This window comes from Schistocerca cancellata, chromosome 2 (assembly GCF_023864275.1).
Source record: "Schistocerca cancellata isolate TAMUIC-IGC-003103 chromosome 2, iqSchCanc2.1, whole genome shotgun sequence".
Lineage (NCBI taxonomy): Eukaryota > Metazoa > Arthropoda > Insecta > Orthoptera > Acrididae > Schistocerca > Schistocerca cancellata.
Window position 1 is genome coordinate 204,494,846 of NC_064627.1, and position 22,127 is coordinate 204,516,972.

The 22,127-nt window shown below is 42.9% G+C and overlaps 1 protein-coding gene across 1 annotated transcript in view; it reads right to left on the reverse strand.

Moving 5' to 3' along the window:
* The window catches only part of LOC126161533 (N6-adenosine-methyltransferase non-catalytic subunit), a 57,416-nt gene that overhangs the window by 9,639 nt on the left and 25,650 nt on the right, over window positions 1-22,127 (reverse strand). The window contains exon 5 of the mRNA XM_049917453.1: window positions 3,434-3,643. Coding sequence (XP_049773410.1) covers window positions 3,434-3,643 — 210 coding nt within the window. The remainder of the gene's footprint in view (window positions 1-3,433; window positions 3,644-22,127) is intronic.

Below are 22,127 nucleotides of genomic sequence, written 5' to 3' on the forward strand. Positions count from 1 at the left end.
CACTGAATTACAGGTCCATATCACAAACATCGATTTGCAGTAGGATTTTGGTACATATACTGTTTTCAAACATTATGAACTGCCTGAAAGAAAATGATTTATTGACAAATAGCCAACGTGGATTCAGAAAATATCATTCTCGTGAAACACAACTACTTCTTTATTCTCATGAACTAATGGTTGTTGTCAACAGGAGATGTCAAACTGATATATTTTTAGATTTCCAGAAGGCTTTTAAAACCATTCCTCGCAAGCAAGTTCTAATCAAATTGCATGCCTCTAGAGTATCGCCTCAATTGTGTGACTGGATTCATGATTTCCTTTCAGAAAGGTCATAGTTCATAATAACTGACGAAAGTCATTAAGTAAAACAGAAGTAGCGTTTGTCATTCCCCAAGGAACTGTTATAGGCCCACTGGTGTTCCTGATCTACATAAATGATTTAGGAGACAATCTGAGCAGCCTTCTTAGATTGTTTGGAAATGATGCCATCATTTACCATCCAGTAAAGTCACTAGACAATCAAACCCAATTACAAAATGATTTAGACAAGATATCTATATGGCGGGAAAAATGGCAATTGACTTAAATAATGAAAAGTGTGAAGCTATCTAGAGTTCAAAAGGAATCCACTAAATTTTGGTTTCACGATAAATCGCACAAATCTGAAGGCCATAAATTTCATTAAGTACTTAGGGATTACAATTACAAATAACTTAAATTGGAATGATCACACAGATAATATTGTTGGGAAAGGAAACGAAAGACTGTAGTTTATTGACAGAACTCTTAGACAACGCAACAGATCTACTATAGAGAATGCTTACATTACACTTGACCATCCTCTTCTGCAGTACTACTGTGCAGTGTGGGATCTGCATTAGAGTGAATTAACGGACATCAAAGAAAGTTTAAAGAAGGGAAGCTTGTTTTGTATTGTCGCAAAATAGGGGGGAGAGTGCCATGAATACGATATGCAAATTGGGGTGGCAATTGTTAAATCAGAGGTGTTTTTCATCACAAATTTTTCCTCATTATGTGGAAATATTTTGTTGGCACCCATCTATATAGGAAGATATATCTCCATCAGCCTGTTTGAAGTTGATACAGCACTAGGTTTTCTTCAGAGACATAAGACACTTTGGGAAACTGACTTGGACTTAATTCTATTTCCAGACAGCTGGCAATTGATGGTATATCATCTGCAAAACAATGCCACATTTTCGTATAACATTAACCTAATTTCAGCTTACATGTTCTATGTTTTGCAAGTATTTGAGCAGAAGTTGTCGTGAAAACCTCAGAATCAAAAGGTTTTGTTGTACCAAGTGCAGCAAATAAATCTTTGACCCACATTGAGACTTGTTCTGCTGTTCTGTGCAAGACAACAGACCTAGACTGATGTTACTGAAAATCAGAACTTTGATTATCAACTTTGTTGCAAACCAAGCATTTAACATCATATTGTTAAATATTGATAAAGACAATCAATTATGAACGGGTTCTAATTGAATTTGGATACCATGCAGTTCTTTCAGTAATTTTGGATTTAATGTGATAGTAAATTCTGATGATGAAATGATTTTTATTTAATGATTAAAAAACATCACATAGCAGACAAAGAGGTGTATAACTTCTATGGTGCAAGGTGGTTGAGTATGTTCATGAATAAAAGTTGATTCACGCAATGTCCTACCCATCTGGTCACTCCGTGAATCCGCTGTCAGTAGAACATTAGTTTCCTGGGCATAAGTCTTCAGAATACAGTTCAAATATGTCTGGTACACTTCAGAAATAAACTTTATAGATTTTGAGATAACTTAGATGGCCAAGTCTGCAGCTCGTGGTCTCGCAGTAGTGTTCTCGCTTCCTGAGCACAGGGTCCCGGGTTCGATTCCCGGCGGAGTCAAGGATTTTCACCTGCCTCGAGATGACTGGGTGTTGTGTCGTCGTCATCATCATCATTCATCCCCATTATGGTTGGAGGAAGGCAATGGCAAACCACATCCATTAGGACCTTGCCTAGTACCCTCTGTCAAGAAGCATGGGACCTCATTTCCACTCCACTCCACTCCACTCCACTCCACTCCACTCCCCCCCCCCCCCCCCCCCCCAGATAGCCAACTTGGTCCAATCCAGTAGTACTGGGGTGTCATTTATTGCACAAACTATGATGGAGGCGCATTGGAAGATTGGAGGGAAATTTAAACTCAGCTACAGATGATTATGTGATTCATCCTTCAGTTATTCACAGAGTGTGGTTACAATTGCTAACACATGCCATATTCGTTGTTATGCATGTAAAGACATGACAACTAGATTTCTCCTTGTTGCAACAAGCTGAGGGATCGTACCATTGAATTCCCGGTGGAGTCAAGGATTTTCACCTGCCTCGAGATGACTGGGTGTTGTTGTGTCGTCTTCATCATCATCATTCATCCCCATTATGGTCGGAGGAAGGCAATGGCAAACCACATCCATTAGGACCTTGCCTAGTACCCTCTGTCAAGAAGCATGGGACTTCATTTCCACTCCCCACAAAAGAATAAGATGAAGTAATTGTTAGATCATACTGAAGAAACAGGCATAAATTTGATGCTTCTGTGGCAGGCTGCATAGTCATATTAAACTATTAACCATGGTGTTTTCCTACAATTTTTCAGAATCAACCAAAACATCAAGACAGAATAAATAATGCAACGAAAAATAATCAATCCTGGCCCTTTTAGAATCTACAGTATGCTATTCTATCTGCTTCGTAAATATTTCCTGTACAATGAATTCATCAAACAGCATTCTACATTGCAGATTCAAAAATATTTGGAAATGGGGAACCAGTTTCATTTCAAAGGAATACAGTGTTGTTCCATAATACGCTTCCCAAAAGTTACAAAAATGAGAATTGTTGACAAGAAATCCATTGTAACTCTTCCCAAATAAGTTATTTCATCAAAGTATGATCTTACACAATTCTGATCATTACAACATTTAATAACTACTGCTACCGCCAGCATTTTTACTGTTGAAGCTTTAAATACAAAAATAATAATATTGACATTACTTAGCTCCACAGATATCAGAGAAGCTTCTCATCACTTTGGAGAAATAAAACAAGAAAGTCATATACAGTGTATTATTGGCAGTAGAGATCTGGTGGAAACTTATATGATAGTGTCATATTTGCATTATTTTGAAGTCATGCAACAAAAACCTTAAATTTTTAATCCGTGTAGCTGAAGAAGGTGAAGAAACTAATCAGAAAAATCTTCTTTTGTGTGAAGTACACTCCAACAAAAGGAAAAATAATGACCAAACACTCAAAATGGTAAGATATGTCTCTCTATAAGACCATATAGTGTTGTTGGACAGTAGAAATATTTATGGTGTTTTCCATTAAAAAATAACATTACACATTAAAAGCTACAACACTTACCTTTGTTCTCTGGAAAACAGCCTTTGGTTCTAAATTTTTTGAGTGTGATGGATTATTAATATTTGTACGGATCCAACAAATGTCCTCACACCGACGAAATCCCCACTTTCGTAGGCAAACTCTGCCCATGTCCAAACCTTCAGAAGATCCACACCAAAGAAAAACAAAACTGCGTGCAGCTGCTACTTCTCCAACATCAAGCTGCATTATCTTGCAAAAACAAAGAAATGAGAATGTTCAAAGAGCAACACTTCATAATTTAGGAAGTACTACATATACACTTCACAAAAATCTGTAATAGAAAACAAGCATAGCAATAACAGAAATTTCTAAATGGAACAATATGTAAAATACGGAAAAGATAATTCACCTATGGCAGATTGATATGTGATGCATAGATATATGTAACAGACAACAGTGTTCACTAGCTTCTGAGCTCTGGTTCTTTTTCGACTGGTAAGTACACACATTCACACACAACCACACAGACACCCAGACACACATGACCATGGCTGCACTAGCATGCATTTGGGTATTGTGTTGGTTTGGTTGTTGATGTGAATGTATGTACTTTCTCCTTGAAAAAGAGCCAGGGCTCAGGAACTAGCAAAGATTGTTTTCTGTTAGGTGTGTACATGAACCACACATCAGTCTGCTGTAAGCGAATGGTTGCATTTTCCATATGTCATGTAACAGGAAATGAGTAAAAGTATATCCTTTAGAAACAATTAGAAATTTATGCACATTAAAGCACCTTATGTATATTTTTAATTCAATTTTTTAACTAACGGAGAAGAGACAGGAAAGCAGAAATTATTTTTCAGTCAATAAGAAATTACAACACCAATACAATCAAAGATTTATTTTCAATAGATATGCCTCTATTTAAAATGAAGCATATCAGAAATTGAGAAAGCTGTAACAACTATGGTGTCAAATAATGCTGAGGAAATCCTCTGTATTCATTGTTAAAATGAATTATTACAATTTCTGTTAAGAATCGAACAAAATTTCGATGGACAGTTAACAAGTATTCCAATTGGGTTGAGCAACTTGTACTCAAGACAAGAGGCCCATGGCTTCATTTGTCACATCTGTGTTCTTCAAGAATTTGTGCTTACAATAGTGTCAGATTAATGTACAGAAAAGCTTTCTTTAATTTAACATTACAGTTACCAGAAGAAAGATTACATTCAGCGTTGACAAGAGAAACATTAGTTGGTGAGTTTTTCTTAATGTTTGTGAAAGCAGACAGGAAGTCAACTTGTGGCATTACCTCCAAAGTCTGCTGTATCACAAAGAATAGGAGAACACTTGCTAAAACATAAAGTAAAAATCACTTAGTTTAATTGTGACAGTCTAATTGGTGGCTGGACTGAGGATTTTTTGGTTGGGATGGTGCAAGAATTTATCTTGGACACAGTCATCAACAGATGCAAAAGTAGCTTTAGGCATGCTTCAATGAAGCATTTTGGGATCCTTGCTGTTCATGTTGTATATTAATTATCTGACAGACAGTTTTAACAGTATCCTCAGATTTTTTTTTGCATCTATCTATAATGAAGTATTGCCCAAAAAAGAAGCATAAATATCTCTCAGATCTTGATAAGGTAGCAAGACACAAGAGTGGTGCATGGATTGGCAACTTGCTTCAAATGCTCAGAAATGTAAAACTGTGCACTTCACAAAATGCAGAAAGATAGTGCCCTATGACTACAATATCAACAAAAAATTATACTTGAAATCAGTCAACTCACATGACTTTTGACTGGGTGGAACAATTCGTGGGCACATGAAGTGAAATGATCACATAGGATAGTCATATGTAAATCAGGCACAGACTTTGGTTCACTGGTAGGATCTTAGGAAAATGCAATCAGTCTTTAAAGGTGATTAGTTATAAGACTCTTGTGTGAACTACCCTAGAATATTGCTAAGTGTCTGAGATCTGTTGCACAGCAGAACAGTATTAGGGTGAAGAATAAAATTTTTGTGCTGCCTGGAGAGACATCTAGGCATAGCATGTCTGCCCAGTATGCAATGGTTGCATAATGAGTGTAAAATTCAGCATGGCAAAGAAAGAGGAACAATATTTTGTAAGGTGGTAGCATGGAGTAACTACATCTAAAGATTATGCAAGAATGTCTTTAAGGCAGAAAAACTTGCATAAAAGAAGGCTCTGAAGCTCTGAAACTAAATGTTTGTCCAGTAGAGAATGCTTAAAGGCTAAAAAAAAAAAAAAAAAAAACTGGAGCACATTTGGTCACTCACTTGGGGGAATCATGTCATCAATCACTGTATAATTCTCCCCTTCCTTCGACTCAGTACTCAAGAGTCTAGTTTTTCCATTCGCCTCACTGATACTGATGGGAAGCCAGTTCTGTTAGTTGCCAGATGACCTGTTGACATACAACAAAGTGTTGCCAGACTGCTGCCAGTTTTGGACTCTACTTCTATGAGTCTGCAGCTCTCTGGCTGTGGTGGGAGAACTTCAGTTCTGTAGGTTGCTATCCCTGCCAGTCACAACGGTGACTGACTGAAAATGAGGGTTGGGCAGATTTTATGTGGATGAAGAACTGATCTGTCTGAATGCAAACTATGTAACTGGAAGCAGGGTGCCTGGTGCCACCACTCTGTATGCTGGGATCACCTCTCGAGCTATCTCCGTATCGCTGTTGAGACTTCTGCCTTCTTACTAGCACAGCAACCACCAACACGGATATGCAGATTACTGGTTGCAAGCCTAAGCACGACTACAGTCAGTGAGAGCTTCAGTGGACATCCTCAGTCACATTAGGTTGTGGGGACACACTGACTGCTGCTCCACTCTCCACAAGGCTCCGAAAACTGCCCATGGGCAACTCAAGGGGTTATGACAGCAGATTCAATGAAGGGCACTGACGCACCACTCAGCATGTTCTACTGACTGTTGTGGACTGGCAAGACAGCCAATCCACTAGGAGGAAGCCGAAAGGCAGGCGTTAAGCTCACGCAGGCTGGCGTGAGGTCTAGAACAGGATGAGACTAGCAAAAAAGGTCACAGCTGTTGGAATACTTAACTTTAATCCATAATTGGTGAACATCGCTCTTGACGGTACATGTTTTACAGCATCAATAGTAACTGGTAATGGCGCCTTGCTAGGTCGTAGCAAATGACGTAGCTGAAGGCTATGCTAACTATCGTCTCGGCAAATGAGAGCGTAATTTGTCAGTGTAGCTTCGCTAGCAAAGTCGGCTGTACAACTGGGGCGAGTGCTAGAACGTCTCTCTAGACCTGCTGTGTGGCGGCGCTCAGTCTGCAATCACTGATAGTGGCGACACGCGGGTCCGACGTATACTAACGGACCGCGGCCGATTTAAAGGCTACCACCTAGCAAGTGTGGTGTCTGGCGGTGACACCACACTGACGTAGAAGCAGCATGACTACTACCAGCCGAGAAGAAGACTGACGGTAAAACTCTCAGAAATAAATGGATGTTAATTTAATGCTGTTCACTGACACCCTGGGCATGACACAGGTCTTCACCACCACCTCTCAGCTCAACCATCCTGAAACCTTGTAGGGGGACGCATCCTGTGAACCCCTTTAATTTGGAGTCAGAAGTTTTTATGTTGGCTGCCACTGTCATAGAGGAACCAAACCTGCACATCAGCAGCCGTCATCAATGTCTGTCATTACACGATGCAGTGAGTGGCCAGTTATTATTGGCCTGTTTTCTTTTTCCTTTTGTTTTGGAGCCATGTTGAGTCGACATGATATTCACATGAACTTAACAGTGACATTGTTTAGACCACATGAACATGCAAATTTGCTGCAGTTCTGTGGTAACTGCATGAGGAATATTTATGGCTGACAGTATGCAAGTATTGTAATTTTTCGGGGCATGAATCACCTTGTACTAGGGCAGTGCCGGTAACTTGTGATATTTGTAGGATGTCTGGCCACGAAGCACAGCAGTGTAGTGAGCCCTGCTGGAGCATGATATGTAGGAAGGATTAACATCATAGTTCTGATTACTGATGTAGTGTCAGTGTGCTGGGTTCACATTTGTTCTACAGCATAATGGAGAATACAGGTAACACAATGACCAGGAACGCATGCACCATCTTCAATAAGTGAAGCTATTGAAGTTCTTAAGAGTCATGTAGCCATGTTACTCCATGGTGAAATAGAACAAATCTGGGTTAATGAGGAGTCAGAGAAGGAACTAGAAGTGTTACAAATCATGAGTGGGCAGACACAATCCCATAGAGAGGACACCAAGACCTTAGTAAACATACTTGTTCCGTCCATTGGTCCTACAGCAGCCAGTCTCATTACGCCTTCTCCTGGGAAGACATCTGACGATGTGTCGGACTTTGTTGGTTATGTGAGAGCAGCAGCTACGTTAGGGATTTGGTCTGTGAAACCATTTCTGTATATGGCTAAGTTATTATTATTGGGTGACATAAAAATATATGTAATGTACCATGAAACCTTTAGTAAGGCACAGACATTTGACCAGATGGCTGAAGGGGTTGTTCGGTGAATCATAACCAGAACAGTGCCAGATTTTTCAATAAAAAACTCACTGGATTTACTCAGAAGCACAGTGAATTGGGAGAGGCATTCTCTGACAAATTCATAAAGTGAACTCACATACTTATGAACTGATCCTTGTCCTCTTGTGGGAGGCAGAGTACAGGGCCTTGGAAATATCAGTAAGAGATATATTATCAGAGAAGTTCATGAAACTGTTAAACAAGGTTTGGCAGAAGGTCAAATGGGTGAATTTGAAGGCACTTAAATGTGAGGGACAGATTGGGCAATGTACTGCCACTGTATCAAGTGGGCCAGTGGGTTTTAATGATAAACCCTTGTACACAGAAGGGAACAACAAAGACATTTTCAACTAAGTGTCAGGGTGTACGCCAAGTGATAGAGATAATATCATCATTAAATGTGAGGGTACAGTTTCCAATGTCAAAGTTTATTATTCAAGTAAGCCAAATTAAACCATTCAATGGAACAGTAGATGCTTTGTCTCAGGTTCCGTCACTACAGGTGGTACAGAATAAAGTTGATATGACGGCAAAGCAGCAGGTAGTTAAGAATGATCAGGATACACGCAGTATGCACGAAGACTATGTAATAGTTGAACAGTGTCTAGTTTCTTTTGTCATGATATGTAATTTTGTCTTGTTTCTGAACCAGTGGTGTTTGTACTATTGTGTTTAGGGAGTTCATTTCTCGTTTCCTACTGGGCAGATTAGGAGTTAATGCTTTTACATTGTCTGGTAGTGTTTTTCTCATCTACTTGGGTTTTTTTAGTGGGGAACTGACGAGAAATTGCTTTCTCTCAGGTTACACATCAGCACAGGCAGTTAGGATGAATTTGGTAATTTTGCTGATCCTACACTTCATTCAGAGGGAAGTAGTGGGTGGATTGCAGAACCAGCCTCTTGAATCCGGAGTGGTGTTCTCAAGACAATCAAATGTCTTGTTAACAAATCATCGATGGGCAGCTGAACTGACTTTCAATGTGTGGAAAATGAGAAATGAGGTGTGCTGATTGAGAGACAAGTTTATGGAACTGCAAGGTGAAGCACAGAAAAGGTGAATTCTGGAGGAAGTTCAGGAAGAATGCTACGGACTACAGCTCTCTTACAGATAAACTGAACTGTGGGGGCAGTTGAAGGAAGTGACTGACCTGGTATCGACGACACTAGTTGAAAAATAAAGGATGTGTAAATGCAGCAGAAAACTATTGAAAACAGTGTCCAATGAGGATATTCAAAATCTGAACAACAGAGTGGGGCAGGTGCAAGAAGTATCAGGCACTACCAGGGCCAAGATAGAGTAGCATACCATCCAATTGGTAAACATGGAGCAGGCTGTACTGAATTATACAGAGCAGTACGGGAGTTACCAAGAGTTGATGTAACATGCACAAAGCACCAAGTAGAGCATGAAAGTGATCTTCAGAGGGTACAGAACCAACTGAATACACTGGATGGGCAAATAGCTGTAGCCAAACTGTTCAGGTTTTGATGGGCTGTATAAATGATGCAAGGTTAAAGGCAACTCTATTGTAGTTCACTGTTTACCATGCCATACACAGGCAACTGAGTTCCACAGTACTGCTGCCACAGTAGTTCCTAGCTAGACTGCAGAGAGCACAAAACGACTTTATTGCAGAGTTACAGCACATAATGTAGACAACTAAAGGTAATTTGGTGTTGTTTTATCATATGTCAGTAGTCAAAGCCAACATAGGTGGTGCAAGGTTGCAAGTGTTGGTACATTCTCCAGTGGTAAGCTTGAATGCTAATATCAGTGTTTTATTGTACACCCTTACCTTATAAAATGGGGTGAAGTAGGAAAGTGGACAGGGGTACAAACCAGTAAAGAAGTCTAATAATAGTTTTGGAAAATAGCAAAATTTATGCTCTAATGTCCTTGGTAGATCTACAGGGTTGCCAGGTAGACAGTATCACGGTCTGTCCAACCAGGGTGGTTCAGACTTACACACAGTTGTGCAGTTCTTCCTGGGGAAATCTGAAGCAACGGGGTGTCGGAGGGAAATGCTAACCCCTATCTGAATTTTCATAGAATGGGCGCGCAATGGATTTATTCAGTATTCATTCCAGAGGTTACAATTCCAAAGTGTTACAAGAAGAGGAAGCTGCAGGGTATAACAAAGATCGTACTAGGGGACAGTGGCATCCTAATAAATGGCACAGTTTGCGACGTAGCAAGAACAGTCTTTTGACTTCCAGCCATGATTACAGGTATGACAATGATCGAACTCACACACCCTTGGCTGTTTTAGCCAGAGAATTAATCGGAGATATTGTCAGTTCAAAACATGAACTTTTTGAAAGAAACATTAAACCCAGTTATCCTTCACTTGTTAGATAATTTTATAGCATCACAGAAAGGGTGGATTTCCACAACAGATATTGCAACATATCCAGCAGTACCAGGAGAAACAGCATAACTATGTTATAAATATAAGTATTTCAGCTACTAGTATTGTAGAGATTCTGGTCCCCATTTGTATGATTTGTGCTTTTTGCAACCTAAATAACGAACAACATACGAACTAGCTGTGCACCTGTTGTCTGGGTTAGAAATGTGACCAGAAGTAATATGGAATAGTTAAGTTGAATCATAGATATATGTATTACGAAGTAAAGGGTACGCAGTCAACTGGGGATAAGAATAATGGATTAAGGAATTACATGTAAGGGATTATGCTTTCTGGAGTTAGCTTCAATTAGAGCAAAAAGGGATCAAACAATGGGCGAATTAATTATGAAGATGTGAATATGTATATTAATTAGTAACAGGGATGATCTAAGTGCAAAAATTCGAGATGAATTTTATAAAGGATAGCAGAATGTTCCACAGCAAAATAGCATCAAATAAAGAATAAAATTTCTGTGCCTTCTGGAACAATGTCAAGGCATAGTGCACCTGACCAGTATGCAATGATTGCTTAATGAATATGAACACTTGTGGATGCCAAAACACAAACAAACAAGGAGCACATTGCCACAGACTGTTCGAGCGATAGTGTCAGGTAAACCTCACTCAGAATCATGAAATCATTGCAAAGGAGTCATAACAATACTCTGTTATTGAGGTAGCATGGGGTAACTACGCCTAAAGAATGCAAGAACACCTTTCAGGCTGTAAATCTTGCATAAAAGAATGCTCTGAAACTAAACATCAGTCCAGCAGAGAATGCTTGCAGGCCTGAAAATATGGAGCACATCTGGTAACCCTCATGGAGGAATCATGTCATCATCCACTATATAACCTTCCACTTACTGCCATTTACTGCTCAGAATCTGGTAATTCCATCCGCATCACTGATTCTGACAGAAGGACAGCTCCATTAGCTGCAGGATGACCTGCTGACATATGATGAAGAACTGCCAGCCACTGCCCATTTGGGGTCTACTTCTATGAGTCCGCAAGGCATCTGGTTGTGCAAGGGGTGGGGGGTGGGGGTTCCACACTTCAACTCTGTGAGTTGCCAAGCTGCCATTCTTAGCAGTTACAATGGTGACTGACTGAAGATGAGGTCCGAGCAGATCTTCCGTTGATGAACTAATCTGTCTGTCTGCAAGATGTTCAACTTGGGAGCAGGGCACCCAGTGTCACCACTAATTGGCATTGCAGTGTACTGGCTTACCGGCTGTACCTTGAGAGGCCCCTCGAGCTCTCATCCACATTGCTGTCAGAACTTCTGCCTTTTCACTATCGAGACAACCATCAACAGGGCATGCAGATTTCTGGGGGAAGCCAACATGCAACTACACTCAACAAGAGCACTGTGGCTCCAGTGGACACCCACAGTCACATTAGGCTGCGTGGACATGCTGACCACCACTCTTCTCTCTGCAAGAGCACAAAAGTGGCCACAGGCAACACCAGGGGCTATGACCACAAATTCCATGATAGGCACTGACAACACCACTCAGCGTGTTTCTGTGAGGCAGGTGCAGCATAGCTGCTACCAGGCTGCACCAAAGAGCAGACTGAATTACTGTAAAACTCTCAGCAATAAATGAATGTTAATTTAAAGCTGTCTCATTGGCACCTTGGGCATGACTCAGGTCCTCACCACCACCTCGCAGTTTGACCATCCTGTCCTCATAGTGAGTTACATCCAGTGAAACCCTCCAGATCCATACCAATGAGAACTAATAGAGAATATTTAAGGATAGTCTCAATGGTCACTCGTTTGTTTTACTCATAGAAGAGAATCACAGAAATGCTGAAAAATCTGCACTGGTAGAGACTTAAAGAGAGAGGATAAAAAATCATGCAAAAACTTATTTACAAAGTTCAGAGGACCAAAATTAAGTGATAAATTTAGCAATATGTTACAAACCCCTATATATTGTTCCTGAACAGGGGCAGGAGCATTTTCAGTAGTTTTAGGAGCAACAGTCTGGGTGATTGATTGATCTGGTCCTGCAACATAAGCCAAAAAGGCCTTGCAATGGTGATAGCATTAACGGTGGAAAGCAAGGAGAAACAACAGCTGTTATTTCTTCCAATGACATGCAATTCTACAGTATGAAGACATCCACTTGGTCAAAATATTCCAAACGTTAAACAGTTCCCCATTTGAATCTCTGGGTGGGGATAACTAGGGAGGATGTTGTCATCAGGAAAAACAAAATTAGCATTTTACAAGTTGGAGCGTGGGATGTAATAACCCTTAATTGGATAGATAGGCTAGAGAATTTAAAAAGGGAAACAGATATTGAAGTCAGTTGTAGTGGGAATTAATGAAGTGTGGGGGCAGGAAGAACAGGATTTCTGGTCAGGTGAGTACAAAACCAAATAGGGGTAGGTCTAATAATGAATGTGGGCTAGCTTTTTTAAGAACACAACAGTGAATGCATCATTGCAACTAGGACAGACACAAAGCCAATACCCTCCACAGCAGTAGAAGTCTACACTCCTGGAAATTGAAATAAGAACACCGTGAATTCATTGTCCCAGGAAGGGGAAACTTTATTGACACATTCCTGGGGTCAGATACATCACATGATCACACTGACAGAACCACAGGCACATAGACACAGGCAACAGAGCATGCACAATGTCGGCACTAGTACAGTGTATATCCACCTTTTGCAGCAATGCAGGCTGCTATTCTCCCATGGAGACGATCGTAGAGATGCTGGATGTAGTCCTGTGGAACGGCTTGCCATGCCATTTCCACCTGGCGCCTCAGTTGGACCAGCGTTCGTGCTGGACGTGCAGACCGCGTGAGACGACGCTTCATCCAGTCCCAAACATGCTCAATGGGGGACAGATCCGGAGATCTTGCTGGCCAGGGTAGTTGACTTACACCTTATAGAGCACGTTGGGTGGCACGGGATACATGCGGACGTGCATTGTCCTGTTGGAACAGCAAGTTCCCTTGCCGGTCTAGGAATGGTAGAACGATGGGTTCGATGACGGTTTGCATGTACCGTGCACTATTCAGTGTCCCCTCGACGATCACCAGTGGTGTACGGCCAGTGTAGGAGATCGCTCCCCACACCATGATGCCGGGTTTTGGCCCTGTGTGCCTCGGTCGTATGCAGTCCTGATTGTGGCGCTCACCTGCACGGCGCCAAAGACGCATACGACCATCATTGGCACCAAGGCAGAAGCGACTCTCATCTCTGAAGACGACACGTCTCCATTCGTCCCTCCATTCACGCCTGTCGCGACACCACTGGAGGCGGGCTGCCCGATGTTGGGGCGTGAGCGGAAGACGGCCTAACGGTGTGCGGGACCGTAGCCCAGCTTCATGGAGACGGTTGCGAATGGTCCTCGCCGATACCCCAGGAGCAACAGTGTCCCTAATTTGCTGGGAAGTGGCGGTGCGGTCCCCTACGGCACTGCGTAGGATCCTACGGTCTTGGCGTGCATCCGTGCGTCGCTGCGGTCCGGTCCCAGGTCGACGGACACGTGCACCTTCCACCGACCACTGGCGACAACATCGATGTACTGTGGAGACCTCACGCCCCACGTGTTGAGCAATTCGGCGGTACGTCCACCCGGCCTCCCGCATGCCCACTATACGCCCTCGCTCAAAGTCCGTCAACTGCACATACGGTTCACGTCCACGCTGTCGCGGCATGCTACCAGTGTTAAAGACTGCGATGGAGCTCCGTATGCCACGGCAAACTGGCTGACACTGACGGCGGCGGTGCACAAATGCTGCGCAGCTAGCGCCATTCGACGGCCAACACCGCGGTTCCTGGTGTGTCCGCTGTGCCGTGCGTGTGATCATTGCTTGTACAGCCCTCTCGCAGTGTCCGGAGCAAGTATGGTGGGTCTGACACACCGGTGTCAATGTGTTCTTTTTTCCATTTCCAGGAGTGTATATGCCATCTAGCTCTGCAGATGATGAAACGATTGAAAGAATGAATGATTAGATAAAAGAAATTATTCTGATAGATAATGAAAAAAATCAGTTGTGGTGGAATTCAATATTAGGAAAAGGCTGAGAAGGAAAAATAGTAGGTGAACATGGACTGGGAGAAAGGAATGATACAGGAAGCCACCTGGTAGAGTTTTGCTCAGAGGATAATTTAATCTTCACTAATTCTTGGTTTAAAAATCATGAAAGAAAATTTGCATGCATGGAAGGTACCTGGAGACACAGGAAGATTTGATACAAATTACATAAGGCTACAACAGTGATTTCACAACCAGATTCAAAACTGCAAAACATTTCCAGTGTCAGAGGGGGACTCTGGCCATAATTTATTAGAGAGGGAGGGGGGTGGGGTGGAGAGGAGGAAAGGAGAGGAAGTTGGAGGTAAGGAGGGAGAAAAGAGAAAAAGGGAGATGGGTGGAAAAAGGTTGAGTGTGGGAAAGAGAGAGTGAGGAAGGAAGGAAGGAAGGAAGGAAGGAAGGAAGGAAGGAAGAAAGAAAGAGACAGAAACTCAGTACTTTACAAAGGCCTCTCCTTTAGCCCTAAATCCAAAGTTCAATCATTCTGGACTTGTAAAGGACTTTCTTTCCTCTACTTGTTCTCTATGGTGGAAGCATTTATTTGCCACACAGCATACTGACAACAGCCAACCAAAATCCACATAGAACCTTATTTATAACAGTTCCACCCTCCATCCAACTGTGCTCCTCCTCCCCTTCCTCTGATAACTATTCAGGAATTCCTTACTTCTAACCTGGCCTTCGCCTTCCTTTCCTCAACCCTTCTCCAGCATGTCCAAGATCATTCCTATAGAACACACAGCAAACAGTTATCTGTAACCTGAAAACCAATCCAGATCTTATCATCATTTCTGCAGACAAAGACTCCACCATAGTGGTCATGAATCACAGTGCCTATGCAGGTGAGGGTCTCTGCCAACTTTCCAACATCTTGGCATACAAACATTACAACCATATCTCATCCCAGAAGTTCGACAGAACCTTCTGAAGCTCCCCAAGGCCTTAGGTCCACCTCAAAACCTGACACCTGAATCCATTTCCCTCCAAACACCAGCAACTACCCCACCCCACCCAAACCCACCTTTCAGCTACTACTGAAACTCCATAAATCTAATCCATAGGTCTCCCTACTGGTCACCCCGTTGTGGCTGGATGCAATGTTCCCACTTAACAAACCTCTGCCTTTGTTGACTAACTCCTCCAAACTCCAAAATTTGTAACCCTCCAGCCTACATTCAAGATACTGCTCACTATTTCCACTGATTTTCCACAGTTCCTGTCCCATTAACACAGCACTCCTTGGGGGTCACTGTAGACGTAACATTCTTATACAACAACATCCCCCATGCCCATGGCCTTGCGGTTGTGGACACCACCTTTCCCAACGTCATCCCAACACCAAACTAACCACCACTTTCCTAATCCTCCTAGCCAACCACATTCTGGCTCACAATTATTTCACTTTAAATGGCCAAATCTATAAACAAATACATTATAATGCCATGGCATCATCCTATGCCAACTTATTTGTGTGTGATATGGAGGATTCGAACACCTAAAACACTTTGTATAATTCATATTTATGATGACATTTTCATGATCTGGACTCATGGCAGGAACAATCTTTGCTCTTTCCTCCATAGCCTCAACAACTACTCCCAAACCCACTTCACCTGGTCCTCCTTCAACTCAATGAGCTGCCTTCCTAGATGTTGACCTCTACTTCTCAGTGACTCCATAAATACATCTGTTCATATCAAGCATACAAACTACCAACAGTACCTCCACTTTGACAGCTGTTAGCCCTTCTACATCAGCCTCTTCCCTACAGCCTCACCACCTGAGGCTATATCTGCAGTAGAAAGCAGGAACTGTCAAAATATACCAATAATCCTACCAGAGCCTTTATTTACAGCCACTATCCCATCCAGCTCATCCTTAAACAGATCCCTCATGCCATTTCCTCCTCTGACACCAGAAAACCTGTTTATGAGCCACTGACAAGCACTCCTGTGATCATCCAGTGTCACCCTGGCCTTGGAAAGCTCAACCACATCCTTGACTAGGGTTTCAACTACCTCTTGTCATGCCCTGGGATGAGGGATATCCTATTCCCATCACCCAAAGTTGTGTTGTCACCTACTCATCTTACAGAATGTCCTTGCCCATCCCAATTCCAATTGTGCTCCCAACCCTGCAGCCCATGAGTCATTCCCTCCAGGTCAACTCTTCAACAAGACCTGTCCTGGAATGAGATTTTCACTCTGCAGTGGAGTGTGCGCTGATATGAAACTTCCTGGCAGATTAAAACTGTGTGCCGGACCGAGACTCGAACTCGGGACCTTTGCCTTTCGCGGGCAAGTGCTCTACCAGCTGAGCTACCCAAGCACAACTCACGCCCCGTCCTCACAGCTTTACTTCTGCCAGTAACTTGTCTCCTACCTTCCAAACTTTACAGAAGCTCTCCTGTGAAGTTTCATATCAGCGCACACTCCGCTGCAGAGTGAAAATCTCATTCTGGAAACATCCCCCAGGCTGTGGCTAAGCCATGTCTCCGCAATATCCTTTCTTTCAGGAGTGCTAGTTCTGCAAGGTTCGCAGGAGAGCTTCTGTAAAGTTTGGAAGGTAGGAGACGAGATACTGGCAGAAGTAAAGCTGTGAGGACGGGGCGTGAGTCGTGCTTGGATAGCTCAGATGGTAGAGCACTTGCCCGCGAAAGGCAAAGGTCCCGAGTTCGAGTCTCAGTCTGGCACACAGTTTAATCTGCCAGGAAGTTTCAAGACCTGTCCTGTACACATAGCCACCACCTCCTCCCGCAATCCAGTCACAGGCATTTCCTACAGTATAAAAGGCAAGGCCAAATATCAAAGCAGTCATGTTATGTATCTGCTGTTCAGCAATTAAACTGTACAGCATTCTATGTGGACATGACAAGCAGCCAACTGTCTACTCACATGAGTGGCCACTGACAAAGTGGCAATCCACAAACTTGGCCATCCAGTTGCTGAACATGTTGCAGATGACTACAACCACTGCTGCACTACCCACGTCATTTGGGCACTCTCATCCCGCACTGGTTTCTCTGAACTATGCAGGTTGGAATTGTGTCTCCAGTATACCCTGCACTCTTCCAATTACTATGTCATAAACCTCCACTAAACTACTTCCCTCAGTCTCGGTTCACCTTTTCCCTTCTCTCTCGTCAATATCACTTCCTCCAGATCATGTACTGCCTCCTCCAACCACTCTTCCCCTCTCCCCCTCCCATGTGGGCATATTTTCTCTCTCTTCCCCCCTTCCTCTACCCCCATCCTTCCCCTTCCCCTTCCCCTCTCTCCTCTCTCTTCCATCCTAGTCCCTTTCTCTCTTCTCTCTCTTCTTCCCTCCTCATCTCCACCTCCCTCTCCTCATCTCCCCTCCTTTCCCTCCTCTCCCTTCCCTATCTCTTAAACGCTCAACCCTCTGAACTCCTTTTTCGTAGTGCTTTTATGAAAAGAGCTGTCTCACATCATCCCACTACTTCTTTCTCACCTTGTGCAACCTTACCTTTCCCCTCCCCAACTCCATTTGCCCTGTCAGCTACTATCGATAATCAGCAGTCACTCTCACTGTGGCCACAGACGTGTACGTTCAGGTTTCTGTGTGGTTATATGCATGAATGTGTGTGTGTGTACTTCAACTAAAGAAAGAGCAAGAACTTGGAAGCTAGTATTAAACACTGTTTTCTGGTGTGTGTTTCTATAGTCCACACATCAGTCAGCCATTGGTGAACAGTTTCCTTTATTTTATTTATTGGAATATTCGTAATTCCGTGCCCATGGGGTGTTGGAGAAAAATGAGGGTGGCATCCCTACACACGCCTGTATGTAATGTGTAACTGCCAGAAGTTTCATTGTTGTATGTCTGTTATTGTTCAGTGCTGTATTGAGTAGAACAGTGTGTCACACAGTTTTCGAATTTCAAGATGGCAGAGTTAGAACAGTAATGCCTCTGGATTAAATTTTGCATGAAACTCAAGAAAAACTTCACAGAGACACACCAAATGATGGCGGATCCTACAGTGGTGAGTTCTTAAGCTGTACTCAGTTTACAAATGGTTTACACGGTTTAAAAATGGTCCAATGGAAGGTAATGATGACTCTCATTCGGGATGTCCTTCGAGTCTACTGAAGACACTCAGAAATGTCAATGACTAACTCTCCAAGAGATGGCAGAAGAATGTAATACTTCTGGTGGATCATGTCATGAAGTCCTCACACAGCATCTTGGAATGCACTGTGTTGTTGCCAAGTTCATCCTATGGCTCAGGAGTCATGACCAGAAAGACCTTCGCCTCACAATCTGTGAAGAGTTTTTGGATCATGCAAATGAGAATAAGATGTTCCTTAAGAGAATCATAACGTGTTGATGAAACATTAGACTACATTATGATGTTGAGACCGAGGTTCAATCTTCACAGTGGGTCAGGAAAGGTTCTCCAAGACAAAGATTGCACAGATGGATGTAGCTGTAGATGAAAATGAGTAAAGAAGACTGTCAATAATGAAAAAAAAAGGAGCAGAACTGCATAGCTTCTCAGCTTTTGGGTTATTTCTTTCATTTCTTTAACCGGGCTATATGTATTACCTTTGCAGCTATAGAATAACAGCTGTATTATAAAATATGTTATTGTGACAGCTATCTGAAACTGATACGTAGATGAAAAAACGAAAAGTCCAGATTGGAATATCAATAATTATGAAAAGGATTTATTGCTGTATACTGTAAAGATGGCATGCTGAGTTGCAAGCAGACACAATAAACACTGAGGTTTTGGCCAAAGCCTTCTTCAGGAAATAAAGGGGAAAACAAGACGTATTCACACAAACAGGCAAATCTCTCTCTCTCTCTTGTGCACACGCACACGCGCATGCACGTGCATGCACACACGCACACACACACACACACATACACACACACACACACATACATACGCACACATGCACACGCTCAATGGCTATCTCCAGCCATTCTGGCCAGACTGCACTGTTGTGCTGAACAAACGCGATGACTACAATGACTACCTGGTCTCTGCCAATTGTATGACGACTCCACCTATGAACTCTGAAAGAGTGATCCCACCCCAGAAGTCCAACATAACTTCCAAACCCTGTTTAAAATCTTAGGCCCTTCCCAGAAACTCTCCCCTGAATCCATTTCCCTCCCCACCCTCTTTGACACCCTAACACCCACCTTCTACATGCTCCCCAAAATGTACAAACTCAACAATCCTGGATGCCCCATTGTAGCAGATTATTGTGAGCCCAATGAAAGAATTTCAGCCCTCAGTGACATGCTTCATGCACATGGTCTTGTAACTACTGAACACTTCCCATTATCAACATCCCTCAGACTCCAATCCCGCAAACCCATTCCTCATACCCCTTAGCAACTTTATTCTAACACACTACTACTTCTCCTATGAAGGGAACATACAGAAACAAATCTGCAGCAGAGCCCTGAGCACTACTGTGGTACCCCCCTATGCCATTTTGTTTATGGGCCATCTAGAGGAATCCTTCCTACCCTCCCAAACCCCTGGTCTGGTTCAGGTTCACTGGTGATGTTTTTATGGTCTGGATTCATGGCCATGACACCCTATCCTCATTGCTTCAAACCACAACAACTTCTCTCCCATCCACTTCACCTGGTCCTCCTCAACCTAGTGTGCTACCTACCTGGATTTGACCTCCTCCTCTCTGATGGTTCCATCCACATCTCTGAACACATTAAACCCCCAAAACACCAGCAGTACCTGCATTTTAACAGCTTCCATCCCTTCCAGACCAAAAAGTCCCTCCCATACAACCCTGCCACCTGGGGACCGTGTATTTGTCGTGACAAGAACTCCCTTGCCCAGTATGCTGAAGGTCTTATGAAGGTCTTCACAGATGGGCACTATCCCCCAGACCTAGTCCACCAACAGATTTCCTGTGCCGTATCCCCACACACTCCCAATCCTCCCACCAACTAGCTACAAAGAAGTACCCCCTTAGTCACCCGACACCACCCCAGACTGGAACAACTGAACCACATCCTTTGTCAGGATTTTGATTATTTATCATCATCCCTGTAATGAGAAACATCTAAACTACAATCCTTCCCACCCAACCAACCTCTAAAATGTCCTGGCCCTTCCCTATGCCATGTCTAGTTCTGTCTCCTAGCCCAGGGATCATATCCCTGAGGAAGCCACAGGTGCAAAATGAAAACTCCTACTTTTTGTTACTAAGAAGAGCGCTGATGAATTTTACAAACAGCTTCTTTAATGTTCCATTAAGTTTCGGGTGTGCAGCCGCAAGAAGCTTCTTTATTAGCTTGCCAAAAAACTGGTGGTTACCATAAGGTACGAAGAAATTAACTCTGCCTCTTCAGAAGGTTCAACTGAAGTACAGGCTCCAAATAACTCCTGGGAGCCAGAACTACAATTGGAAAAACTAGCACTCGAAGAACTGTTGCCTCCTATAAAGCCTAGCTTCTCAGCATGATGCTGTCTTCTCCAATGGCACATCAATGAGGGCTTAGGTGATGAACTGCAGGCAGTCAATGATGGACTGCAAGCAGTCAGCACGACTCAGCCAGCTCTCACCAACTGGAACTGCCCACAGCGGTCCCTGGGTTGACTTAAAAAGTAACTCTTCAAGAAGAGAAGTGCTTCCCACTAGTCACTGGTGACCAGGAGAGATGTGGTTTTGTGGTGCGGGTAGTGATCTCCAAAACCTCGTACTTAGTGGTCCATAGTTCTCGGTGCATCTCCTGGCAGTCTCTATTTATACAAGGTGCAGTCAATAAGTAATGCAACCATTTTTGTCCCAAAAGGCATTAGTTTTATTCAGGATTCCAATACACTATATTACTCTCCACTTTTTTGGCTACAAAACTCTGTCTTTTCAACATAATCTCCCTTCCATGCAATGGCCTTATGCCACCTTATTAGGAGGGCCTGTATGCCTGCACAGTACCACTCTACTGGTCAACGTCAGTGCCAATATCTTGCTGCATCAATAACCTTCCCACCATAAATGTACTGCTTCCTACAGAGTGCATCCTTCATTGGACCAAACAGATGGAAGTCAGAAGGTGTGAGACCAGGGCTGTAGGGTGCATTACAAAGAACAGCCCAATGAAGTTTTGTGAGCTTCTCTCAGGAGCACAGATTTGTGTGAGTCCTTGCACTGTCATAGAAAAGGAGATGCTCCTTTGCATTTTTGTGGCAATAAACACCCTGAAATAATTTCTTCAATTCCCTGAGGATAGCACAATACACTTTTAGAGTTGATTGTTGTGCTGTGAGGGAGGACACAAACAGAACAACCCTCCAGAGTTCCATAAGACCATTGCCATGACTTTATCATGCTTCACCGCCTGTGAAGATGTTTCACAAAAAATTGTCACGATCAGCCTAATAACATGCAAACAATTCTGCACAGATGGTCCTTTGTTGCTCTTTATGGTCTTCTGTGAGGCTGTGACAGACCCAGCAGGCACACATCTTTGATTGTACCCCAAATGTGGAGAGAGAGAGAGAGAGAGAGAGAGAGAGAGGGAGGGAGGGAGAGGGGGGGGGGAGCTGAACGGTTTGAAATTTAACTCTCTTCATATTTTCTAGTAATCTCTCCCACACAAAAATTGTCTGCCACTGACTGCTACTTGGATATAATTTTTGCACGAGTTTGCCATGACCAACATAGTGATGCA